This window comes from Coptis chinensis, chromosome 5 (assembly GCF_015680905.1).
Source record: "Coptis chinensis isolate HL-2020 chromosome 5, ASM1568090v1, whole genome shotgun sequence".
Lineage (NCBI taxonomy): Eukaryota > Viridiplantae > Streptophyta > Magnoliopsida > Ranunculales > Ranunculaceae > Coptis > Coptis chinensis.
The window spans coordinates 5,512,948-5,534,991 of NC_141460.1; the positions used below are offsets into that span (position 1 = coordinate 5,512,948).

General features: G+C 42.2%; 2 protein-coding genes and 1 long non-coding RNA gene across 4 annotated transcripts; all 3 read left to right on the forward strand.

The window, feature by feature from the left end:
• Nucleotides 1–1,625: 1,625 nt before the first annotated feature.
• On the forward strand, nt 1,626–3,285 carry LOC147496386 (uncharacterized). 2 transcript variants are annotated; one of them, XR_015196581.1, is made up of 3 exons: nt 1,626–1,698; nt 2,297–2,642; nt 2,752–3,285. It is a non-coding gene; the product is annotated as an uncharacterized LOC147496386 (long non-coding RNA). The 2 variants fall into 2 exon arrangements; XR_015196582.1 differs by having other exon boundaries at nt 2,759–3,285.
• A 4,846-nt stretch (nt 3,286–8,131) lies between these two features.
• On the forward strand, nt 8,132–8,491 carry LOC147496387 (uncharacterized). Its single transcript, XM_086562567.1, has one exon. The coding sequence runs from the start codon at nt 8,132–8,134 to the stop codon at nt 8,489–8,491; it is 360 nt and encodes a 119-aa protein (XP_086418693.1).
• Nucleotides 8,492–10,476: 1,985 nt separating this feature from the next.
• Nucleotides 10,477–10,881, forward strand: LOC147496388 (uncharacterized). Its single transcript, XM_086562568.1, has one exon. It carries the CDS (start codon nt 10,477–10,479, stop codon nt 10,879–10,881), a length of 405 nt encoding a protein of 134 aa, XP_086418694.1.
• The last annotated feature ends 11,163 nt before the right edge of the window (nt 10,882–22,044 follow it).

Genomic DNA, 22,044 nt, shown 5'->3' on the forward strand with positions numbered 1-22,044 from the left:
TTAAGGCTGAGTCTAATAGCTCCCTATCCCCTTAAAAAAAGTAGAGCTAAAGTAAACAGATTTTACTCTCTATCATTAATTTCGTCGTATATATACAAAAATTTTTACTCTCTATCCTTATATTTTACTCTCTGTTGACTTTAGCTCTATTTTTGATAGAGAGTAAAATCTGTTGACTTTAGCTCTACTTTTAATTTTAAGGGGGATAGAGGGGATAGAGAGCCATTGGACTCAGCCTTAAAAAAAGTTAGACCCTAAACACTAAACCCAACACTTACTTTCTGAAAATACAAAGTCTCTAATCTCCATCTTCTATCTCTGTTTTCTCATCTTATTTGATCGATCAACACCCAGTGCCGGCTCATCCTTAAGGTGAAATAGGCGACCGCCTAAGGCCACACTCTCGAAAAGGCCTAGTAAAGTTTGGTATGTATATAATTACGTACTATCAAAAAAGAAATTTCCTAGAAAATAGGAGTTTGATTCACACAAAAGCCTTAAATTCCTGAAAACATGGACTTTAATTTCAATCATTCAACTAAACTCTCCTGATAAATAGGCCTCTCTAATTCAGTCGAATCACTCTTAAACATCTTCTGGTGTATAATCTACATAGAATCCTATAAATTAGGCATTCATAGTAAGTAATTCTATAAGAATCTTCTTATAGAAGAAGTCTCGTTTAGATTGTTCAAGGCTTTTTGATTTTTTTTAAGGCCTCACTTGGGTCCCTGCCTTAGGCCTCGAGTTGGGTTGAGCCGGCCCTGTCAACACCCAAACTATTTCTTTACTAAAACAGAGCTTCAAGAGTTTTGCACGAAGCTTTCGCTTGAAAGGTAATAATCTTAATATACTGTGCTACTCTATTTCCTTGAACTAAGAAGTGTTTGTGCTTTATTCTTTTAAACATGGTAAAATGTGTTTGAATTCAGGTGGTGGAAAGGATTGAAGGTGTCAATGCGTGCTATGGCTACAGGCGTGTGCAAATCAGCCACGAAGAAGATGCCTCCAGTGTTAAACAGGAATGACTACCGTACCTGATGCCAAAAAAAAAAAACTCTAGGCTGTGGAAGCAAATGGAGACGTATAGGAAGAAAATGGTTGTGGAAATAGATGAGATTAGATCATTAGAGTTGAATTGACAAAGGAGGTAATTAAACTTCAGTTAATTTTTTTAGCATATTTACTGGTAAAAATTACTGAATAACCTTGAATTCACAGATGATTCTCAAAACTCAAGGACAAGTTTATTTACAAAAAATACTAACATGAGTGAATCAGTAAAACAAGAAGCAGATTAATGTAAGTAATTCTCTAAGGTATAGAAGCCAAACAACATAAAGTGTATACTCCTAATGAACCAAATTACAATACTCACAATATAGGTAGAAACTAGGAGATGGAATATCTTCGATCTTTGCTGGGCTTTACTCTACCCTTGTCATCAGAAGGTTCGACTCCATCAGGCCGCATGAAGGGGTAAAGGCACCCAAGTTTTCTCGACATAGAGTTGATTATAGACTTTTTAGGCAATGGTGGTTTACCGGATCATGTTGGAGTACCTGGTCGTGAAGTGCTTATAGACAGTTTCTCAAGTTCTTTTGTGGTATGGTGTAGATGGGATTAATGGACCATATCTGTCTAGGACTGGATTTTACATGAAGAGAGAAGCTTTTTACAGAAGTCCTACTCAAAAAGGTATAGCGCCAGAGAAACTTGATCCCAGGGAAATCAGTTTGCAACACAACCCTCTGTATTTATAATGCTAATTAAATGGAACTAATTTTTCCCTAAAATCCTCTTTATTATTGAGGTTGTTGCTAAATGGACATTAGAATAATAACATTAAAAGCCAATAAGAGAGAGTTCCGAAGATGATATCAGGAACTCATGAACCCCTGTTATGAAGAACTATCGACTAGATAACCAATATAAGTACTTACTTTTTAGACGCTCATTATTAAGACATTAGCATGCAATTAGAAAATTTTATGGAATTGTTTCAGATCTTAGTCACACTGCGACCACAGAATATGCTGGCCGTTCCAAACAGTTCATTGCGTCACCTCGTCCTTATTACAAATATAAAGCAATTGAAAATGATGAAGATGCATTAGACAGATTGCAACAAGAGGCTAACTTTTGGCCTCTAGCACCTATGAGCAACAGACATAATGGGGTGAACAGGAAAGTCTACATATAACTGAACCATATCGCATTTCTATATGCATATTTCTTTTTACTTCAATTAAATGGTTATATATAACTAATTTTGTATTGCTTGACTGAATGACAGATAGGTTTCATTTATCATTCAGTTGTAGAAGATTACCTTACAGGGTTAATTCTACAATGGAAAGGGTGGATCTCTGTATACTGTCATAGTTCAAAGCCGTCTTTTTTGGGTAGTGTCACAACAAATTTAAATGATACTTTGATCCAAACAACAAGATGGAACTCTGGCTTGCTAGATGTTGGTTTCTCAAGATTTTGCCCTCTTACTTATGGATCATCAACAATTTCATTTCTTCAAAGAATGTGATATGCATCCTTTGCATACCAGCCACTAAGTGCTCTCCCTATACTTTGTTATGCAATCATTCCTAAACTCTCTCTTGAATGGGATTTCCCTGTACCCTAAGGTAAGAAATATGTCTTTACCATTCGTTTCTTTGTAATTTATGTAAATTGTAGATACCTATTTTGAAAAGTATACTACATCAAATTCTAACATTTTTCAATGCATCAAAGGTTTCAGATCCATGGTTTGATGTCTTTACCATTGTCCACGCTTCTTGGCATTTCCAGCATATGTTGGAGGTCCTCGCAACTGGTGGATCCTTGAGGTTATGGTGGAATCACTTGAGAATATTGATGATAAAATCAGTTACATCTTACTTCATGGGATGCTTAGATATACTAATGAAACGATTCGGTATGAAGGAGCTAAATTTTGAGACGACAAGTAAAGTTGTTGTTGAAGAGCAAGTCAAAAGATATCAAATGGATACATTTGATTTTCAAGCAGCAACAGGGTTGCTACTCCCTTTAACGACAATCACTATTCTTAACATAGCATCATTAGTTCTTGGATTGAGAAGAGCAATCCTTGAGACAACATATGATACTATGTTCGGACAAATCTTCCTCTCATTTTTCGTAGTGACCTTGAGTTATCCCATAATTGAGGGGATGATAATAAGGACGGACAAGGGCCGCATTCTGATTTTTGGACAACCCTTTCTGTGACACTTTTTGTTACTATCATATCGTACGGATTTTTTTAATGATATTTAACTTGGATATATATATATATCGCACTTGACATCTCTCCTCATCACATGCGTTTGTTTTCTTAACCGGGCATTCTCATAGACTCCTAAAAAAATGCTCATTCCATATATTAGTTAGACCTCCCTAGATTTGTTACTTTCTCCTTCAATTATTCTATATTTATTTTGACCTCAAATATCAAAACATAAACTAATTATATATTATGATTCATGATACCCTAAGCAAACTCTTCTCTCCTTTCTTCACCGAACAGAGAGAGAGAGAGAGAGAGAGAGAGAGAGAGAGAGAGAGAGAGAGAGAGAGAGAGAGAGAGAGAGAGAGAGAGAGAGAGATGCTTGAAGGAAGCCGAACGTGGTTCAATCCGCCTTCTTCAAAAACTTTTAATCAACTACTGACGATACAAACTTGATAAACATGTAATTCCTTTACCCCATTTTGGATTTGAATGATTTTAAATCTCAGTATATGCATTTTGATACTAATGAGTTTTTTTTTATTAATCACCAAAGTTGTATTTTTTTTTTCTTTTTTAGTAATAATTCTCCTCTCTCTCTCATCTCCCATCACTGTATATTATTTGTTTCTTTAGTTTTTCTCAATTTATTGAATCATTGATTTATTCTTTTTCTTGATTTCATTGTTAATTTGGTACTCATCTAAAATCCATAGTATTTAGTTTCTTTTGATATTCATTATTATTTCATCAACTTAGGATCCCCTTGAATGCAACCGCAGTAATATCCCCTGTCTATATTTCTGATGAGATCCCGGTTTTGAGTCAAGATGGTGGAGATAATAAAATCGATATGATGAATTCAGAAAGTTTGAGGCATGTGATGGGAGTGTTGGCATGGCAGTTTGGGTGCTCAGTTGCTGCTTTTGATCATCCAGGTTGGGGTTTAACTTCTCGACCACCGAGAAAGGATTGGGAGGATAGCCAAATGCCTAATCCTTATAAGCTTGTGACTCAGGTGATTGTCATTTTTTTATTCATTCAATATTCTTATTTCCCCTGTTTGTCTGTTACATGTTTTATGACGAGAAACGATACCTGTTTTATTGGGAGAGATGAGTGTCTTCACCAGTGGGTTAAGATAAGAAATCAAATGTTCAAATGTGTAACTTTTACACCTACTTATTAAAAGAAATAAACAAGTTTGGAATGTGATGCCTTGACTATTGTACAACTGTAAGGAAGGTGGGGAGAGGGGTCTTAAGAAGTCGGTCATACTTTTAAAATGTGGTTTGCTTATTTTGGAAACAAAAAACCCGCAACTGCAACACTACCTAATTTACCCTATCGTCTCAACATTCATCTTCTCTGTCGATAAGCAAACTATCGACACAAATATTAGGGACAATCAATCACACAAATATTTAGAAGTTTTGGTTTTTTGCAAGTTCCCAATTGAAAAACGAGGTTTGGGTTTAAGAAGTTAGGGTTTTGATTCAAGCGAGGGTCTTCTTCATGAATTTCACAAGGAATGAAGTCATCCATGAGGGTTTTGGTTTATCATCCATGTTTTTCAATTGAATCTGCTGTTGTTTATATCTAAAGCCTTATACTTATGATACCTCATCCACAAACGTGATTGCCAGCAACTGAACTTGCAATAATGTTGGGGAATGTCACCGTAAGTTATTATGGGATTTATCAATCTTGGCAATGAAGCTATTTTTCACCAACGGTCGTATTCAGTGAGTGTTCTAGGTTTGGAAACCTCAGGAAAGTTTTTATTTATTTATTTATTTTTTGGTATTATCTATTGAAATTATTTGATTAGTTTACGAATTGAGCGATGGCTTGAAGGTACAATTTTTTATTTTCAGCTATTATATAATGTCCAGTGATCATGTTTTACTTTTCGTGCGAGTCAATATGTTTTTCTATACTCTCTACATGGGTGCTACGTTATATTTATACAGTTTCGGAAGCTAGAAAACTTGAAGGATTGAAACTATAGTTTAATAGATTAGAGCTAGACAAATGAAAGGTGGTTACTGTGTTTTCTATTAATATAATGTTAAGCTTGAGTACATCTATTCCTGTGATAGAGTACAATAATCACAAGACATAAGACATAGATACATTTATAAGAATTAGTGGTGTATATATAGGTTATTGATACAATTTTTCAAGCTCTAGAACTTGATAGGTTGAGCTAGAATATGGTAATATTAGGAACATGTTAAGCTGCTAAGTTGTTTGTATAAGTTATGAAATAAATAAATTTGGATTAATGCACTAGAATACGTTGAATCTCTGACTATGCACATTAAGAAGTTAACATGTAAGATCAACTTGAATTGATTCCACGACTTCTTTCCTGAATCATTGTCAAAGTCTAATGTAAACAGTATCCCTAGAAGCTTTTGCTATTATTTTCTATCTTGGGAGATTTTGGTTGCTCGAGAAAGCCTTTTGATTTTCTAGAAGTACATCCTAGCTAGAAGCTTCTGATTTTCTTTTTTCCATCTTATGAGAGCGTATATTGATTATTTGAATGGGTTCAAAACTTCTTTTGGTACTGATAGCTTATTGTATTGTGATTAGGCCTTAGATATTTACATAACCAATCTATATTATATTGTTTTACCTTTGATCATTTATTTTGCAGTTGATCTGTTGCAACTGATAAGGTTTTAAGATACAATTCTAAATTTCTTTTTTTAATGGTAGGTTACTGATTTATTGTGTTGTAGCATTTCCCTTTTGTTTAAGACCAAGATTATCTCTTTATCTAAATAGATGAATTTTAGATGTGAATATTGTAGTGGCCCAAGATAGAACTGTGTACTAAGTCAAAGAGGAGAGGTGGGGGTAATGTAACCAGGTAGGTGGGGAGCAGTGGAATGGAGCCGCGGAACCCTAGGGGAAGACGTGGCCGAGGTACGACTAATAGGAAGCCGTTAGATGAAGAGACAGATGGATGGCCCAGATGAAAGGGGGAGTGGTATAAAAAGAAGAGGAAGGAGAGATGAAAGAAGGAGGCCGCTAAGCAAGAAAGAGAGGAAAGAGAGAGAGAGAAAAGAAGGGAAGGAAGACAGAAAAAAGGGGGAATAGTGATTAACTGGGAATTGAATTGTTTATCTGAGGGATTCCCATTTGAGACTTTGAGGTTCATACATTTGGCGCCGTCTATGGGAACCGACAAAGAAAAGCAAAATAGAGATGGCACCTAAGAAACGAGTAGGCAGACCGAAGAAAGTAGCGGTGTAGGAAACGACACCAGAAGCGGTGATTGACGAAGAAAGGGACAGAAGAGAGGGGACGGAGATAGAGGAGGTGCGGCTTATGAGGGAAGAAATTGTACGGTTAAGAGAGGAGAACGATGGGTTAAGGAGAGAGAGGGAAAGAGAGGAGGAAGGTACAGGCGGGGAGGCAAGTGACGGCTCGGAAGAGGAAGGAGGGGAGCCAAACCTCGTTGAAAACCCAGTGGTAGGCTTGACAATCGAGCAGGTGCAAGAGATGATAGACAGAGATAGAGAAGTGAACCAGCTGAAGGCGAGAAGTCGGGGAGGAGCTGCAAGTCAGGTGGTGGCTGGGCTAAACCGCAACCCATTGGCGGAAGGCATTGGGTCCTCGGAGGTTCCAAAGCGCTTTAACCAACCTAAATTTGAGAGGTATGATGGGAAAGGCGACCCAGCGGATCACATCCTCCACTTCAGGCAGCAGATGCCGTTATGGCAAGTGGCGAGATATGATGGGCTACGATACATGATGTTCTCGGCCAGCTTGAAGGGAGGGGCGTCTAATTGGTACTATCGGTTGTCGGCGGGGAGCATAGGGAATTTTCAAGAGTTGGAACGAGCATTTATAGATCATTTCATCCACCAGAAGAAGCGAGCCGTGGACATCGCGGCACTGTTCAATGTGAGACAAAGGTCAGGGGAGACAGTGAGGGAATATTTGTGTCGGTTCAAGGCTGAGACTCTGAAGGTCGAGAACCTGGACGAGAGAACCGCGGTTATCGCGTTTGAGCGAGGTTTGCAACCAGGAACGGGAGTGCACCAATCGGTCGCGAAGAATGAGATCGCGACTTTGCATGAGCTCTATCCTCGGGTAGAGAAATACATCAGATATGAGGACACTTTACCGAAGGAATCGAAAAGGTCAGGGAAAGCTGTTTTATCATTAGAGAAAGATAGGGAGCACCGAAGGGAGGGGGCCTCGGAAAGGGAAAGCGGTAGGTATCACGGTAAATCCCCGAGGGTGGAGAGAGCACGAGAAGGGATTCGCCGGGAGAATAGAGAAAGGAAGCCATACAGGGAGATAGAGGTGACGCCGCTGAATAGACCATTGAGAGAAATATTGCCGTTGATCAAAAATTTATAGGGGTATGAAGGACCGCGGAACACACCAATAGAGCTTCCGGATAAGCCTTTCATACGTACCACCGGATCGCGAACCATGAGATCGACGATCGCTACGCGACCGGGTGGATGGTACAGAGATTGGTGGAAAAGGGTAAGATGAGGGAGTATGCGAGGGAGGCGCAGAACGAGGAGCGTAGGCCACGACAGGATTAGATATTGGGGACTATACACGTGATTTTTAGTGGGGAGGTGTTGAGTCATAATGCACATAGAGATAGGGTGAGGAGGACCGCAAGCATCCAGCAGATCAGCAATAGGAATGAGGTGCTGCGATATAGAGTAGGGTCAGCCGAGGACAAAGACATGATCGTCTTCAGCAAGGCGGATTTGCGGGCAGTGGACCCATGAGGACACGTTGGTTATCACGGTAGCAATGGGCAATTACATGGTGAAGAGAGTATTAGTTGATTGCGGTAGTGCGGCGGATCTGTTGTTCAAGGGAGCTTTGGAGTAAATAGGAATGGACCTGAAGCAGTTGAGGCCCCCGCGCACGAATTTGTACGGGTTCAATGGTAGTATGACCAAGCCCCTCAGGGAAGTCTTGTTGCCGGTAACTGCGGGTCCGGTGACAGTGTTCACCCGATTCATGGTGGTAGATTCTGCCTTACAGTACAACGCCAACTTGGGGAGGAGGTGGATTCATGAGATGAAGGCCGTCCCGTCTACTTACTATCAAGTGATACGGTTCCCAACTCCGACGGGCATACATGAAGTCCGCGGAGACCAAGTGACGGCCAAGAACAGTCATAGGAGCACAGTGAAGCGGTTGGTCCATGGAACAGAGGAAGAAAGTTCCCACCCTAGGAAAAGGCAAGCATAGCAATTACAGGGTGCCCCGTGGAAAGTAAGAAGGAACCAGCGGAGGGCCCAAAGACACTAGATGAAATTGAAGTGGTGAACAAAGGGGACGGGGAGGAAGAGAGATTCACTTCAGTAGGATCCGGACTGTCAGAGTGTTGGAAGAGTAAGTTGGTACAGTTCTTGTCAGAATACAGGGATGTGTTTGCGTGGACAATTGAAGACGTTACGGGATTGGACCCAGAATTTGTATGCCATTGGTTGCACATGAAGGAAGATGCTAAGCCGGTGAGGCAGAGGATCTGAACATCGCACCCAAAGTATCGCGGAGGTATATATAAGAGGTGGCACGATTGAAGGGAGCCGGCATAATACGGGAAACTGAGTTCACCGAGTGGTTGTCCAATGTGGTAGCGGTACCGAAAAAGAATGACAAGGTCCGGATGTGCGTTGACTTCACGGATGTAAATAGAGAGCGTCTGAAGGATAGCTACCCCATGCCACGAGTAGATGAGCTGGTGGATAGAACAGCAGGGTACAAAATATTCTCATTCATGGTCGCATCTATGGGATATAATCAAGTCGCGATGTATGGGCCAGATCAGGAGAAAACGGCGTTTGTGGTAGAAGGCGGAACGTACTGCTATACAAGAATGCCATTTGGGCTAAAGAATGCGGGAGCCACTTTCCAAAGATTGGGGAGAAAATGTTTGAAAGCAAGATTCGAAAGGGGATTGAAGTATACATAGATGATATGGTGGAAAAGAGCATGTCCGAGGAGGAACATTTAGAGGGCTTGCGGGAGACATTTGGGATACTGCGAACGTACAATTTGAAGTTGAATCCAGAGAAGTGCACCTTCGGAGTGACCACAGGAAAGTTCTTGGGCTACATCGTGACTCATCGGGGAATAGAGGCCAATCCGGAGCAGATAAGATCACTGATAAAGATGCCTTCCCCGCAGAATGTTAATGAGGTACAACGGCTAGTAGGAAGGGTGGCGGCGTTGAATAGGTTCATTTCCAAATCATCCGATATATGCAGGCTGCTATATCGATTGTTGAGAAAGACTCCGGATTTCTTATGGACAGCGGAGTGCGAGGAGGCATTCCAAGAGCTGAAGGGGTATCTGGGCAAGGCTCCTTTACTATCCAGGCCAGAAGAGGAGGAGAAGTTGTATTTGTACTTGGGGGCCACTGAGTACGCAGTAAGTTCTGTATTGGTCCGTCTCGTAGATAGGGTGGAGAAACCGGTGTACTTCCAGAGCAAAACATTATTGGACACAGAGACGCGGTATAGTAGAATTGAGAGGTATGCCTTGGCATTGATTTTCTCGGCGCTGAAGCTGAAGCCGAAGCCCTACTTCGAGTCCCATTCCATTGTAGTGGTCACGAACTTACCTCTCAAACAGACGTAAAGGACAGAAAGGTCAGGAAGAATGTTGAAGTGGGCGGTGATGCTTAGTGCATATGAGATACAATATCAAGTAAGGACCGCGGAGAAGGCACAGGCAGTGGCGGAGTTCCTGGCCGAGTTCCCCGCTGAAGATCCCACTTGGGGAGAGGAGATGGTGATGGAACCAGAGAGAGAGGTGGAGCCCAACTTTCTGGACCCTTGGGATAAGAGAAACGGATGGAGGGTGTTCGCGGATGGGTCAGCCACCGATACTTGCAGCGGAATAGGGGTCGTGTTGGTCACACCCGAAAACAACAGAATAGAACTGACTATGAAGTTAGGTTTCGCGGCAACCAACAATGAAGCGGAGTATGAGGCAGTGATAGCGGGGATGAGAATGGCCGAGGATCTGGGGGTAACAGAGCTGATCGTGTATTCAGATTCGAATCTCGTGGTATGTCAAGCTAATGGGGGTTCATACCGATTCCCGAGGATGGCGAAGATCCGGCGGTGGTACACGAGAGGTCCAGCAAGTTCGTGAAAATCCAGTTTGTACATCTGGGTCGCGGCGAGAATAGGCACGTGGACGCTCTAGTGTACGTGGCGGCAGCCATGCCTGGGTCGGAGGAAAGGACTATAAGCGTAGGACGATTGGAAAGGCCTAATACAGTGGAAGTGGAAGAGGTGTTTCAGATCAGTGAAAATGAGGGGGGGTGGATAGATCCCATTAGGAATTTCCTGGAGGGAAGGGAGGTGACGGACAAGAGAGAAAAGAGAAGGTTGGAACAGACGTCGCAGAGATACGTCTTGGTGGAGGGCAAACTATACAAAAAAAACTTCAGTGGACCTTTGTTGAAATGCCTAGGACTTCGACGGACCTTGGAGGTGTTGGCGGAGTTGTATGAGGGAGATTGTGGAAGCCATTCTGCGGGAAGAACAACTGCACACCGGCTCTTGACACAAGGTTATTCTTGGCCCCATATGAAGAAAGACGCGGTGGATTTCGCCAAGAAATGAGACAAGTGTCAAAGGTTTTCACAGCTTATATTCGCGCCCGCGGAGCCCCTGCATAATGTCTCAAGTCCGTGGCCATTTGCTATGTGGGCTATGGATATTGTGGGACCGCTGCCCATGGCAAGCGGTAAAAGGAGGTACATGCTGGCAGCTACAGACTACTTTACGAAATGGATAGAGGCAATCCCTTTGCAACAAGTGAAGGAAACACAAGTAATGAAGTTTCTATGGGAGAATATCATATGTCGGTTTGGGTTGCCGTATGCCATCATTGCAGATAATGGGACACAGTTCACGGGAGCCAAGGTGGCAGTGTTTCTACAGGCGTACAAGGTGAAGCAAGGGTTCTCAGCCCCCTACAATCCTGAGGGTAATGGACAAGCGGAATCTTCCAACAAAACGATAATGAACAATTTGAAAAGGAAGTTGGAAGACAAAAAGGGCGCGTGGGCCGATGAGTTAAACCATGTGCTCTGGGCTTACCGAACCACACCGCGGGTGAGCACTAAGGAAACCCCGTTTGCCTTAGCATACGGAGTCGAGGCGGTAATTCCCTCGGAAATGGTAGCAGCTACTGGGAGGACCAGAGCGGTGGAGGAGGGGACAAACTGGCGTATATTGGCGGGACACTTGAACCTAATAGAAGAGAAAAGAGACTCAGCTCGCATCCGACTGGAGGAGTATCACAGGAGGTTACAGAGACAGTACAACAAGAGGGTCAGGCCACGGCGTTTCAAGGAAGGGGAATTGGTACTACGCCGAGTGACTCCCAGTACAAAAGAAGAGAAGGATGGGAAATTGGGTCCTAATTGGGAGGGCCATACATCGTGGTGGAAGTGGGAGGTTCAGGCACGTACAAGCTGCAAACCATCGAGGGAAAGCGAATAGAGAAACCGTGGAATATAAGAATGTTGAAGAGATTTTACAACTGAATGTAATGAAGTGCCGTGTAAGGTAATGAAGTCCAGAACAAAGGACTAGAGCTGTATGTAAATGTATTAAACCACAACACTTTTGTGAATGGAAATGTGTTTGCTATGCTTAGCGTTAAAAGAAGAATATAAACTAGGTATTGGCGGGAAGAGAAACATGGGGCAACGAGAGAGCCCGAGCGAGCCTGCAGAGTGGGATGAGCCCTCCGCAGATCAGAGATGCCAGAGATACATGGGGCAATGAGAGAGCCCCAGCAGGCGAGAGCCTGCGGAGTGGGATGAGCCCTCCGCAGATCAGAGAGGCAGGAGGTACATGGGGCAACAAGAGAGCCCCAAATGGCGAGAGCCCGCGGAGTGGGGTGAGCCCTCCGCGGATTAGAGATGCTTGAGGTACATGGGGCAGCAAGAGATCCCCAACAGGCGAGAGCCCGAGCGAGCTCGCGAAGTGGGGTGAGCCCTTCGCGGATCAGAGATGCCAAGGATATGTGGGGCAATGAGAGAACCCCAGCAGGCGAGAGCCCGAGCGAACCCGCGGAGTGGGATGAGCCCTTCGCGAATCAGAGACGCAGGAGGTACATGGGGCAACAAGAGAGCCCCAAATGGCGAGAGCCCGCGGAGTGGGATGAGCCCTCCGCGGATCAGAGATGCTGGAGGTACATGGGGCAGCAAGAGAGCCCCAACAGGCGACAGCCCGAGCGAGCCCGCGGAGTGGGGTGAACCCTTCGCGGATCAGAGATGCTAGAGATACGTGGGGCAATGAGAGAGTCCCAGCAGGCGAGAGCCTGAGCGAGCCCGCTGAGTGGGATGAGCCCTCCGCGGATCAGGGATGCTGAAAGAACAGGATGCAACAAGGGAGCCCCAAATGGTAAGAGCCCGCGGGGTGGGATGAGCCCTCCGCGGATCAGAGATGCTGGAGGTACATGAGGCAGCAAGAGAGCCCCAACAAGCGAGAGTCCGCGCGAGCCCGCGGAGAGGGATGAGCACTCCGCGGATCGGAGATGCAGAGATACGTGGGCAGTGAGAGATCTCCAACAGGCGCAAGCCCACGGAGTGGGATAAGCCCTTCGCGGACCAGAGATGCAAGTGGCGTGGGGGCAACGAGAGTGTCCCCGGCCTATTACAGCACGTTTCAGGGAAAAAGGCAGCAGAGGGGGTAAGCCTTTCGCTGGTGCTAGAGAAGAACAGAGCTTGGAAAGGAAACAGAGATGTGGATAAAGAGAAAGTTGGGAGATCAAATTGATAAGTAGCCTCAAATGATAAAGAGATAGTAGTATAACATACAGAACCCAGGTATGACCAACGACAGGGCCAGGAAAGCAAAATGTCATGTTACAAACACAAAGGTTTCTAAATCATGAGCTAGGGAAACAAAAATGTCATATTACAAACGCAAAGGTCTCTAAATCATTGCGGGGACAGACTCGTTGCCAGTCAACACATGGGAAGGCGAGTGAATCTGGGCAGCCGTGGCATCTTCGGAGGTCTCGGCTGAGAGGGCAGCGGCAGTTTCCAAGGAGGTAATGATCCTCCGCTCCAAGCATGCCTGGGGGACTTTGCGCTGGCAAAGCATCCCCGTGTTCCCGGGGGCCATGAAGTGTCGACGCGTTTACGGAAGACGGCCTTCTTGGGTAAGCCTGTCCATTGCTTCTTGGAGTTTTTTGGCCACCCTCTTCTCGGCCAGGAGCTTGAAACGGTCACAGATTGTGTTCATATCAGCCAAGTTCTTTTGCGACTCGGCGGCCCAGGCCTCCTGATGCTGCTATTTGAGGGCCTCCAGGGCCTCCTAGTGTTGCTGGGACATAGATTCCAGGTTGAGCTGGTGGTGCTGGAGGAGGGAATCCCGTTGCTGGCTTAGACGATCGTTGACTTGGTCCATGTACCTTTGATGAGAACCCTCCGCGGTCTAGAGCTCGTCTTGGGCCTTGAGTTTGGCCAAGTTGGCAGTCGCTAACTCCAATTGAAGGACAACATTGGCCGCCCGCAAGCCTAGGGGGCCGTCCAACTCCCTCTCCAGGGTAGTTAGCTTGGTTTTGGCGCTGAGCAGGCTGCGGATCATGAACGAGATGTCCAAACTGACCTGAGACCCAAGGGAGAAGGTAAAAAAAAAAAAAACGCACCCTTCCCAATTGGTATACAACGAACTGCGGTGCGAGTCGAACGTGCCGCCATCTGCATAGGCAATGTCTCGGGGCAAATGGGAGTTGTAAAATAAGGAGGAGGCAACCGCGGCATTATCCAGAGTGGAGTCGTCAATATTTACCCGACGGTTGCGCACCTTGAAGACATGGCGGAATTCTTCGCGAAGGGTTAGGTCAAGCCGGGGCATCCGGTAGGGCAGCGCAGGGACGGGGGCCTTGCCAGCCCGGCGAGGGGGAGATGAAGAAGTGGCAGAGGGTCGGGTTGAAGGGTTGGGTGCAGGGTCTTTTGATGCGGGAGATTGCTGCGAGGAGAGTTCGGGCTCTGTGGAGCATGATGTCCGCGGCCTCTTGGAGGGCGGTTGTTCAATGGTGATCTGTACCTTAGTGGAAGGAATCTCTGTGACTTCTTCATCATCAGAGTCGCTGTCGAACAGCTTCTGTTTGTGAACATCCATGTTTGTAGTAGGTGATGGGTGGGAGGTGAATTGGTCGTCCCAATGGGAGATAGAGCGGTAGGAAGGGATGTCACTGAGGATAGCGGAAGGGTGGATATCTTGAGGTTCACGGGAGGCGGAAGAATGTGGAGAAGATCGAGGAAGGTGGTGTTGAGAGCTATGTGAACGGGACCTCTTCTTGGAAGGAGGGGATGCGCGAGGCTTTCATTCCTTAGGAGGGGGAGGGCAAAAAAAGGGACCTGATAAGCCGCGGAAGGTGTTGAGAGCGGGAATGGGCGGTAAGGGAGTCGCGGTGGTGGGATGAATACCAAGGAGGGCAGCTTGGGCGGAGCCTAGGCTGTGGATGCTGTCGTAAATCCGGGATTTGGAATCCGGTTGCCAACCTGTAAACAAGAACAGAGATGAGTTAGTAAACCGGAGGGAAAGCATTTTGAAAAAGCGGGGAAAGAATTATGATACTCACCGTGAAGTCGGAAGGTGAGGTGGTTAATAGTCAAGGAAGAGGGGATATCCACGGACAAAAAGTTTCCTGATACATAGAGCGGATAATGGTGCCAAACTTTGTCGGAAGTGGTAAGCTTGAGGAGAAAAGATTGTTTTTTAGGACGGACACAGAAAGACTGGTATCTTATGCTGACATCTTTGGTGCTGGTTTTGAGATAGTATTGAGAGTAGATGTTGCGGCTGGTAATCTTGGGTTCATGGGATCTGTTGTAGGAATTTGCGGCATACATTATCCGCCAGAAATTCCCGATACCTTGACAAGGGGGAATGTTGAAGTGGTTGCAGACTTCAACATCCAAGAGAGTAAGGGGAAGCCGCAGACTGGCAACCATCTGACCTACGGTGATGACAAGTGAGCCTGGTCGGCGGGGAACCAAATGGGGGTAGTGGGTGACGGAGGGCACGTGTTCCAACATAACGTCAGCTGAAACACCATAGGCAGCTCTAATGGTGTCCAAATTAGGTCTACGAGATCTAGGGGGCGGCGGCAGTAAAGTAGTAGGGCGACCGGAGGTGGAGGGTACGGCCGTGGAAGGGGGAGGAGTGGGAGAAGGTGTGCCTGATGAATGGGAAGAAGTCGAGTCACCAGATTCGCGGCCCGACATCGGAAGGAAGATGAACAGACTCTAAGAATCGATTTAGATCACAATGAGAAGGGGAAAACAATACAACTAAAAGAAGAAAATGTCAAGAAAACGTACCTATCAGTGGGGAAAAAGAGTCAGTGAGGTCTTGAGAGGTAGCCGGAGAAGAAGGAAGGTGCTGGGGAGATCACCACTAGGAAATACACGCACACCAGTGAAGGTTTGGAGGAGAAAAAAAGAGGAGTGAGCCAAGGGAGAGCAAGAGATAGAACCAGAAAGGAGAAAGTGAGGGAAGAAGAAGAGGGGCGAGTGGTTTAAATAGGTCAGGGGCAAAAGGGTAAATTCAGTCGGTGAGGAAAACGAAGCATCAGCTGTGGATCCAGTCGTAGGATAACACGCGGTTGCACAGGAAACCAGGGGCCGTTAGAAAGAACGCGCGTGATGAGTGTCTCTCACATCACACGCTTCCCAAAGGGGACAAGTAATAGCGAAAGAGGAGAGAGAACGGGAAGAGTTCTCGACCTCGAGCCCATCATATGGCTGCGAAGTCGAGAAGGGGAATCTGTAGTGGCCTAGAATAGAACTGTGTACTAAGTCAAAGAGGAGAGGTGGGGGTAATGTAACCAGGTAGGTGGGGAGCAGTGGAATGGAGCCGCGGAACCCTAGGGGAAGACGTGGCCGAGGTACGACTAACAGGAAGCCGTTAAATGAAGAGACAGATGGATGGCCCAGATGAAAGGGGGAGTGGTATAAAAAGAAGAGGAAGGAGAGATGAAAGAAGGAGGCCGCTAAGCAAGAAAGAGAGGAAAGAGAGAGAGAAAAGAAGGAAAGGAAGACAGAAAAAAGGGGGAATAGTGATTAACTGGGAACTGAATTATTTATCTGAGGGATTCCCATTTGAGACTTTGAGGTTCATACAAATATTATCTGTCATTGTCACTAAAACAATGGTGATGCGGTTTTTCTAACGTTTTCTTGCTTTAGTCCTAATACACCTCAGTATGTAGTTCATTTTTTTTTGTTCGGTAGTGCACATTCATATAATTGTTTGAGTCGTTCTATTGGTTATGTGGCTGGGTTCTTTTTTCTTAACTACGCCCAATTTCAGATATATATTGCTCTCATTTGATGTATTTGGTTCACTTTGATTACCTAGCTAGCTGCGTTAAGAAATTAGTTTCCATTCATACAAGCTTTTTCTTGCTTAGCTATTTTCTATTCGAATTACCTGTTTTCAATAGAGTATGCTTGCTTGGTGATTGCGCCTTTTAATATTTCAACTTTTTTTGAGAAACTTAATTTTTTTTCTGGCTACATACAAAAAGTAGTGATATATTCATAATCTTATAATCCTATTTTTTTCATTTTTTTTGTATGAGTGGAATAAATTTTATATATTTTTTTTCTCATGATTTTCTATCATAATGTGGTTTTCAAGTAGTCGATACTAAGTCGTTCTTGATCGATCAATTGGTACACTTCAAAGCAGTGGAAAGGGACCTAGCTTTCCTTGAGGTCTTAAGTTACATATTAACTTGGTCCTTTATAATTACACATTTCTCTTATTGTTATGTTAGATTTTTTTTGTTTTCTTAAGCTAAGAAGCATTGCTAAATTGTTATAAAATAGGTAAGATAGAGTTTGCTTATTTCTTGATAATCTATCGAGACAATCCACTTTTTCATCATTTTATTGATGAACACTACAAATTATAGTAATTTAAAAACCATAGCATCGACTGAATATAATTGCTAAAACAATATGTTGCTTCTACTAGAGGAATCATTGACGAATACCAAAATTAGTATTTTACACTCCTGTGACCATAGCACAAGTATAGTTGTTTGTAAGCTACCATTGGAAGACAGTGTTCTTCATGCTTAGATTTTTGTGTGCATATCTTGCAGTCAAGAGACCTACTATCTACAATTAATCTGAGAGGACATAATGGGGGAGCTTATTTCTACTCACGGAGGTGAACCTTATCACCAGATCACTAATTTATGCTCTCTTAGTACATTAGGCTACCAAGTGTTAACAGTAAAATCTCAAGTTGAGATCTATCATTGTCCAAAATCTAGCCATGTTTATTCTCTTTTAAACAGATAATTAACATTGCATTTTTTTTTCTTCCCTTTTTACTACTCTTATTCCAAAGATGAATGATAAATAGATTGATCTGTGTTGCAGATATTAATGAAAGAGAATGATAAATCTCACTTTTAAGCAACATCCGTAAGTAGAAATAAGCTCTAATAATCTGCAAGGGTGTTGTAGATATCAGTGAAGGAGAATATTTCTTCTATTCAACGGATGAGGATATTAAAGGTATATATATTTTTATTGGATTGATCTTAATATCCTCAAAAGTTGTGGACAAGATATCAAGTGGTGCAATAATTGATAAAAAATTGTCACGTACAGGTAATTATGAGATATTAGTAAAAAATCCAAACTTTTCTTTATCAAGATTTAAGAAAATAATGGATATATCTGACGTGCGAATATACAATTTATAATACCTTCAGGCTTACCTTCGATGTTATATGTTGATCACGAAGAGAAAAGATAATGATTTTGTGAAACAATCAGGTGCTACATTCTTGATAAGATTTTGAGTCTAAAAGCATTGTTTAGGTAACCTTTTGGTGTAATTGTTCTCTCTTTAAACTTTTCAGAGTAGTCACTTTGTTGTTTATCCTGTTAATAAGGAAGAAGAGGAACCTGGAATAGAGCCTTTGTTCCTTTGGACAAAAAGATGATTTGTTCAATAAAAGGTAACCATACAATCATTATTAGTCTATAAAGTATGGTTATGTTAATTTATTGATTTCTTAATTCAATTTTATTTTTTTTGTTTTCCTTAGGATTTGACCTATTGGGTTAAGTATGATTTTAGTGGTAAACACTTTAGAAGATATTTTACACTTTGATTTAGATTCAAGTTGACATTTGACAGCTGTTGCTTTAATAAGAACAAATACTTAATTACACAGTTGAGACGTTAGTTGAAGCTGTAAACACGTATCCCGTCTAACTATTCAATTGATTTGCTTTCATAAAGAATTAAGTAATTAACCTTATTAAACAATGTAGATCATTCCTTGAACAAACTTTTTTCCTTTTTGTTATTTGGAGAATATAGAGTTTGGCTTTATATCGGAACGGAAAGACATAGCTTTAGAAGTTATGATGACATATTCTAAGAAATTAATATTTAGACACAAGAAAAAGCACTCACGTATATCCAAAGGAGCCAAATTACATGGGGTTTACCCGCTTAGAGTGATACACTAATTCAAGTACATATCTATGTACGCCTGATTTCCACCTATCAGTATATATAATTCCCTCAGAGCGCATAATAAATTAAGCCTTAATAGAAAGAAACAACTAAAGGTCTATAAATTATTGCTCTTGGAATGGATTTTCAATTTGTTTGCTATGTAGCTTTTCGAAACTGACCAAGACATTCACGGATCCATGTAAGAAAAAAAAAACTATTCTAGACCAAGGCCGTATCTGGACAAAGATATCAACTTCCTAATAGCTTAACTTATCTAGCTATTGTCATTTTGATGTTATATGATGTTTATTGATCTCTTTGACCATTTTAGCAGATACACAGGAGCAACCATTTTGAAGATTTTGCAACCAAGCATCAATAAAGTCTCTGTCTATTCAAACTCTCTTAGGAAAATTTAAATTCTCAAAAGTTCAGGAGGTTAAACATAGTAATCCTTTGATATCGAACAAACATAGTAATCCTTTGATATCTCCATTATAATTCTAGGGTATTTTTCTTGGACTTTATATCTCATTGTACCTCTTCACAGGTTAAAAGCCAGCTCTACCCTTGCTTATGGAGATCGAGTTATGTACTTTTATTTCGCTGCTGGCACATCAATAGTTTCTATTTCAGGCATCTTGGTATGTTATCGTGGAACTTATATGCTATTTTTAATTAAACTTAGTCAATCGTATCAAACTGAAATACATGAATAAGCTTAAACATGCATGAACATAGTAGCTAGAGCCACTCATCATCATATTTTTCTTATTCTTATTGATCAAATTTATAGTTTATTGATCAAATTTGTAGCTTGGTAGGAGTAGCTAGATTTTGGCCGAATATTGCGTCTTCTCTAATTCTATTGGGTCGACTGCTAAGCTCCATTAAAATTCTCATAATACTAAATGTGATTCACAGTTACTCTTTATATCAAGTTCGTCCATATTATAGTGTTGTGTCTATGTGTGGCCCTTTGACCAAGGTTGTGCCACATATCATCTATTGTTGTTTTCACAATATTCTTTTCTTTCTCAACGATTTAGTCAAACAACTTTTTCAAAATAATTTAGGCTAACTCCAATGGTTTGGTGCACCAAAACACCAAACCACAATAGCACAGTAGATACAGTTAGTGGAATAGCGAAATCAAATCCAATGGTTTATTTTTCCAGCCGCTAGTGACAATGGCGTCCAACACAAAATATTAAATATCGGTTAAACAAAAAACCAAGCTTTTTTGTACGCCATCACCAGTGGCGGTCAAGAAATAAATAAAAAAAAAAAAAAAACGAAGCTTTTTTGTACGCCATCACCAGTGGCGTGTAGTTATTTATCTCCCAATATTACCCTTTAAAAAAAACCCCCCAGAACACAAAAAAGAAAAAAAAAATCACTCTCTCTCACTAAAAAAAAAAAATCGCTCTCACTCTCACCGTTCAACACTACCGCGCCAGAAAAATAGAAGTAAACAAAAATACTGGGTAGTACACTTAGTACACAAAATGCTTCACTAAATTTGTTTTCACCATGTTGCTATACCATCCCCGACCAATAAAATTAAGAGACATAGATTCTCCTCTAAAACAAACCGGGTTTCTTCCAAAATTGCAAAACCACTTTCTAAGAAGGATTCATCGTGAAAGCTTTGAATGGGGATGATACTCCCTCTTTTGCAATGGCTCCAACTCATTACATCAAATTGACGCTCCTTCGGGTTGACATCACCGTTGAGAGCCCTGAAAAGATACTAGATATAAGCTTGCTGAGAAACTAAGGGAACTAAGTAGTTCGGTAAAATTTCTTTTCGAGTTTTTGCAAGTGAACACAAAGACAAGTGTTTGATCTTCATGTCGAGATGAACACGCATCATGTGTGGGATTCCAAAGACGTGCGTAAATGTATTACAAACTTTATAGATACTGATAGATTTGTGGTGGCAAATGCGGAGCGGTTACGAACCATGGCAATCAATCCCATCAAAGAGATGCTTCCAAATCAAAGAATGTGGTTCAAACATTTACTCCGCCAGTTCCCAAAAGCTTATAAAGACAATAAAATAGTTGCAAGTATGGTGACGCCCCTGGCCTGAACATATTTGGTTTGTTCTGTCCCTTCAATAGGAATTGTCACATTGAGAAGGTCTAAGAATTCCAGAATTTTTTCCTGCATTACTTCTCAACGGGTTATTTTTCATTTGGAGTTCGTTAGTTTTCTTTTTTGAAATTTAATGTCGCCCGATGAACTAGTAAGGTGGTTGTTGCAAGTTAGCAAGTCTAAAAGTTTTTTCCACTCACTGTGATCAATGAAAACAAACAATGACATAGCAGTCTCTTGGTACTTTTGGTAGTAAGCAGAGCATGTGGTCTGTGGCAATGATCCATGCAGATATGGGCACACGGACAAAGGGTAGGATAAAATGGCAATTGCATAAATTAAGTTATTAAAAAAAAAAAAAAAAGAATCAATTCTAACCGCCATTGGGAGTGGCGGGTGGAAAATCATAATTGAATTCTGTGCACCATTGTGAGTGGCGTGTAAGTTATTATTTGAATTAAATCACATTCCTACCCGCCACTGGCTACGGCGTGCAGACTAATTTGGATTTTTTTGATTGTCCACCATTGGCAATGGCGTACAGAGCATACGCTATAACGTTAAAATTGACTGCAAAAATAGAGAAATTTATAAAGATAGCGTTGGCGGTATAACGTTTTAACGTACCATTGGATCACATTTTACGTTAAATTTGGTGTTTTGCCGCACCATTGGACTTAGCCTTATGGAAATATCTCCGGAATCTCACAATAATGATGGTATTTCAATCCAGTCTAGATTCTAGAAAAGTAGTGCTTAGGTATTACAGTAAGTGTGTAGGTTAAATTTAAAATTTTCTGTTATGCTTACTAATCTTTCTAATTGAAGCCCTGTACTGATGCATCTTCATTAGTCTTTCCAATTACTCAATGTGTGATACTAGCTCTAATCTCCATGAACTCCACTCACTTGAGTATAAAATCAATTTTACTTGTAGGTGGAAGAGCTGAGGATTGACATGAAATCTGAAACTGAGAAAAACCGCAAGTGGAAATACGTACAATTGCAGTTGGAAGTATACAGATGCAGGTGGAAATGTTCAAAATGGATACCTGTGCTACTATTATTGTTATTTTCTTAAGAAACTATTGATGGAATAAAAAAGCAAATGTATTCTCTTAATTCCATTTTCTAGCAAATATTGAGTATAGTTTTTTTAGCCTATAG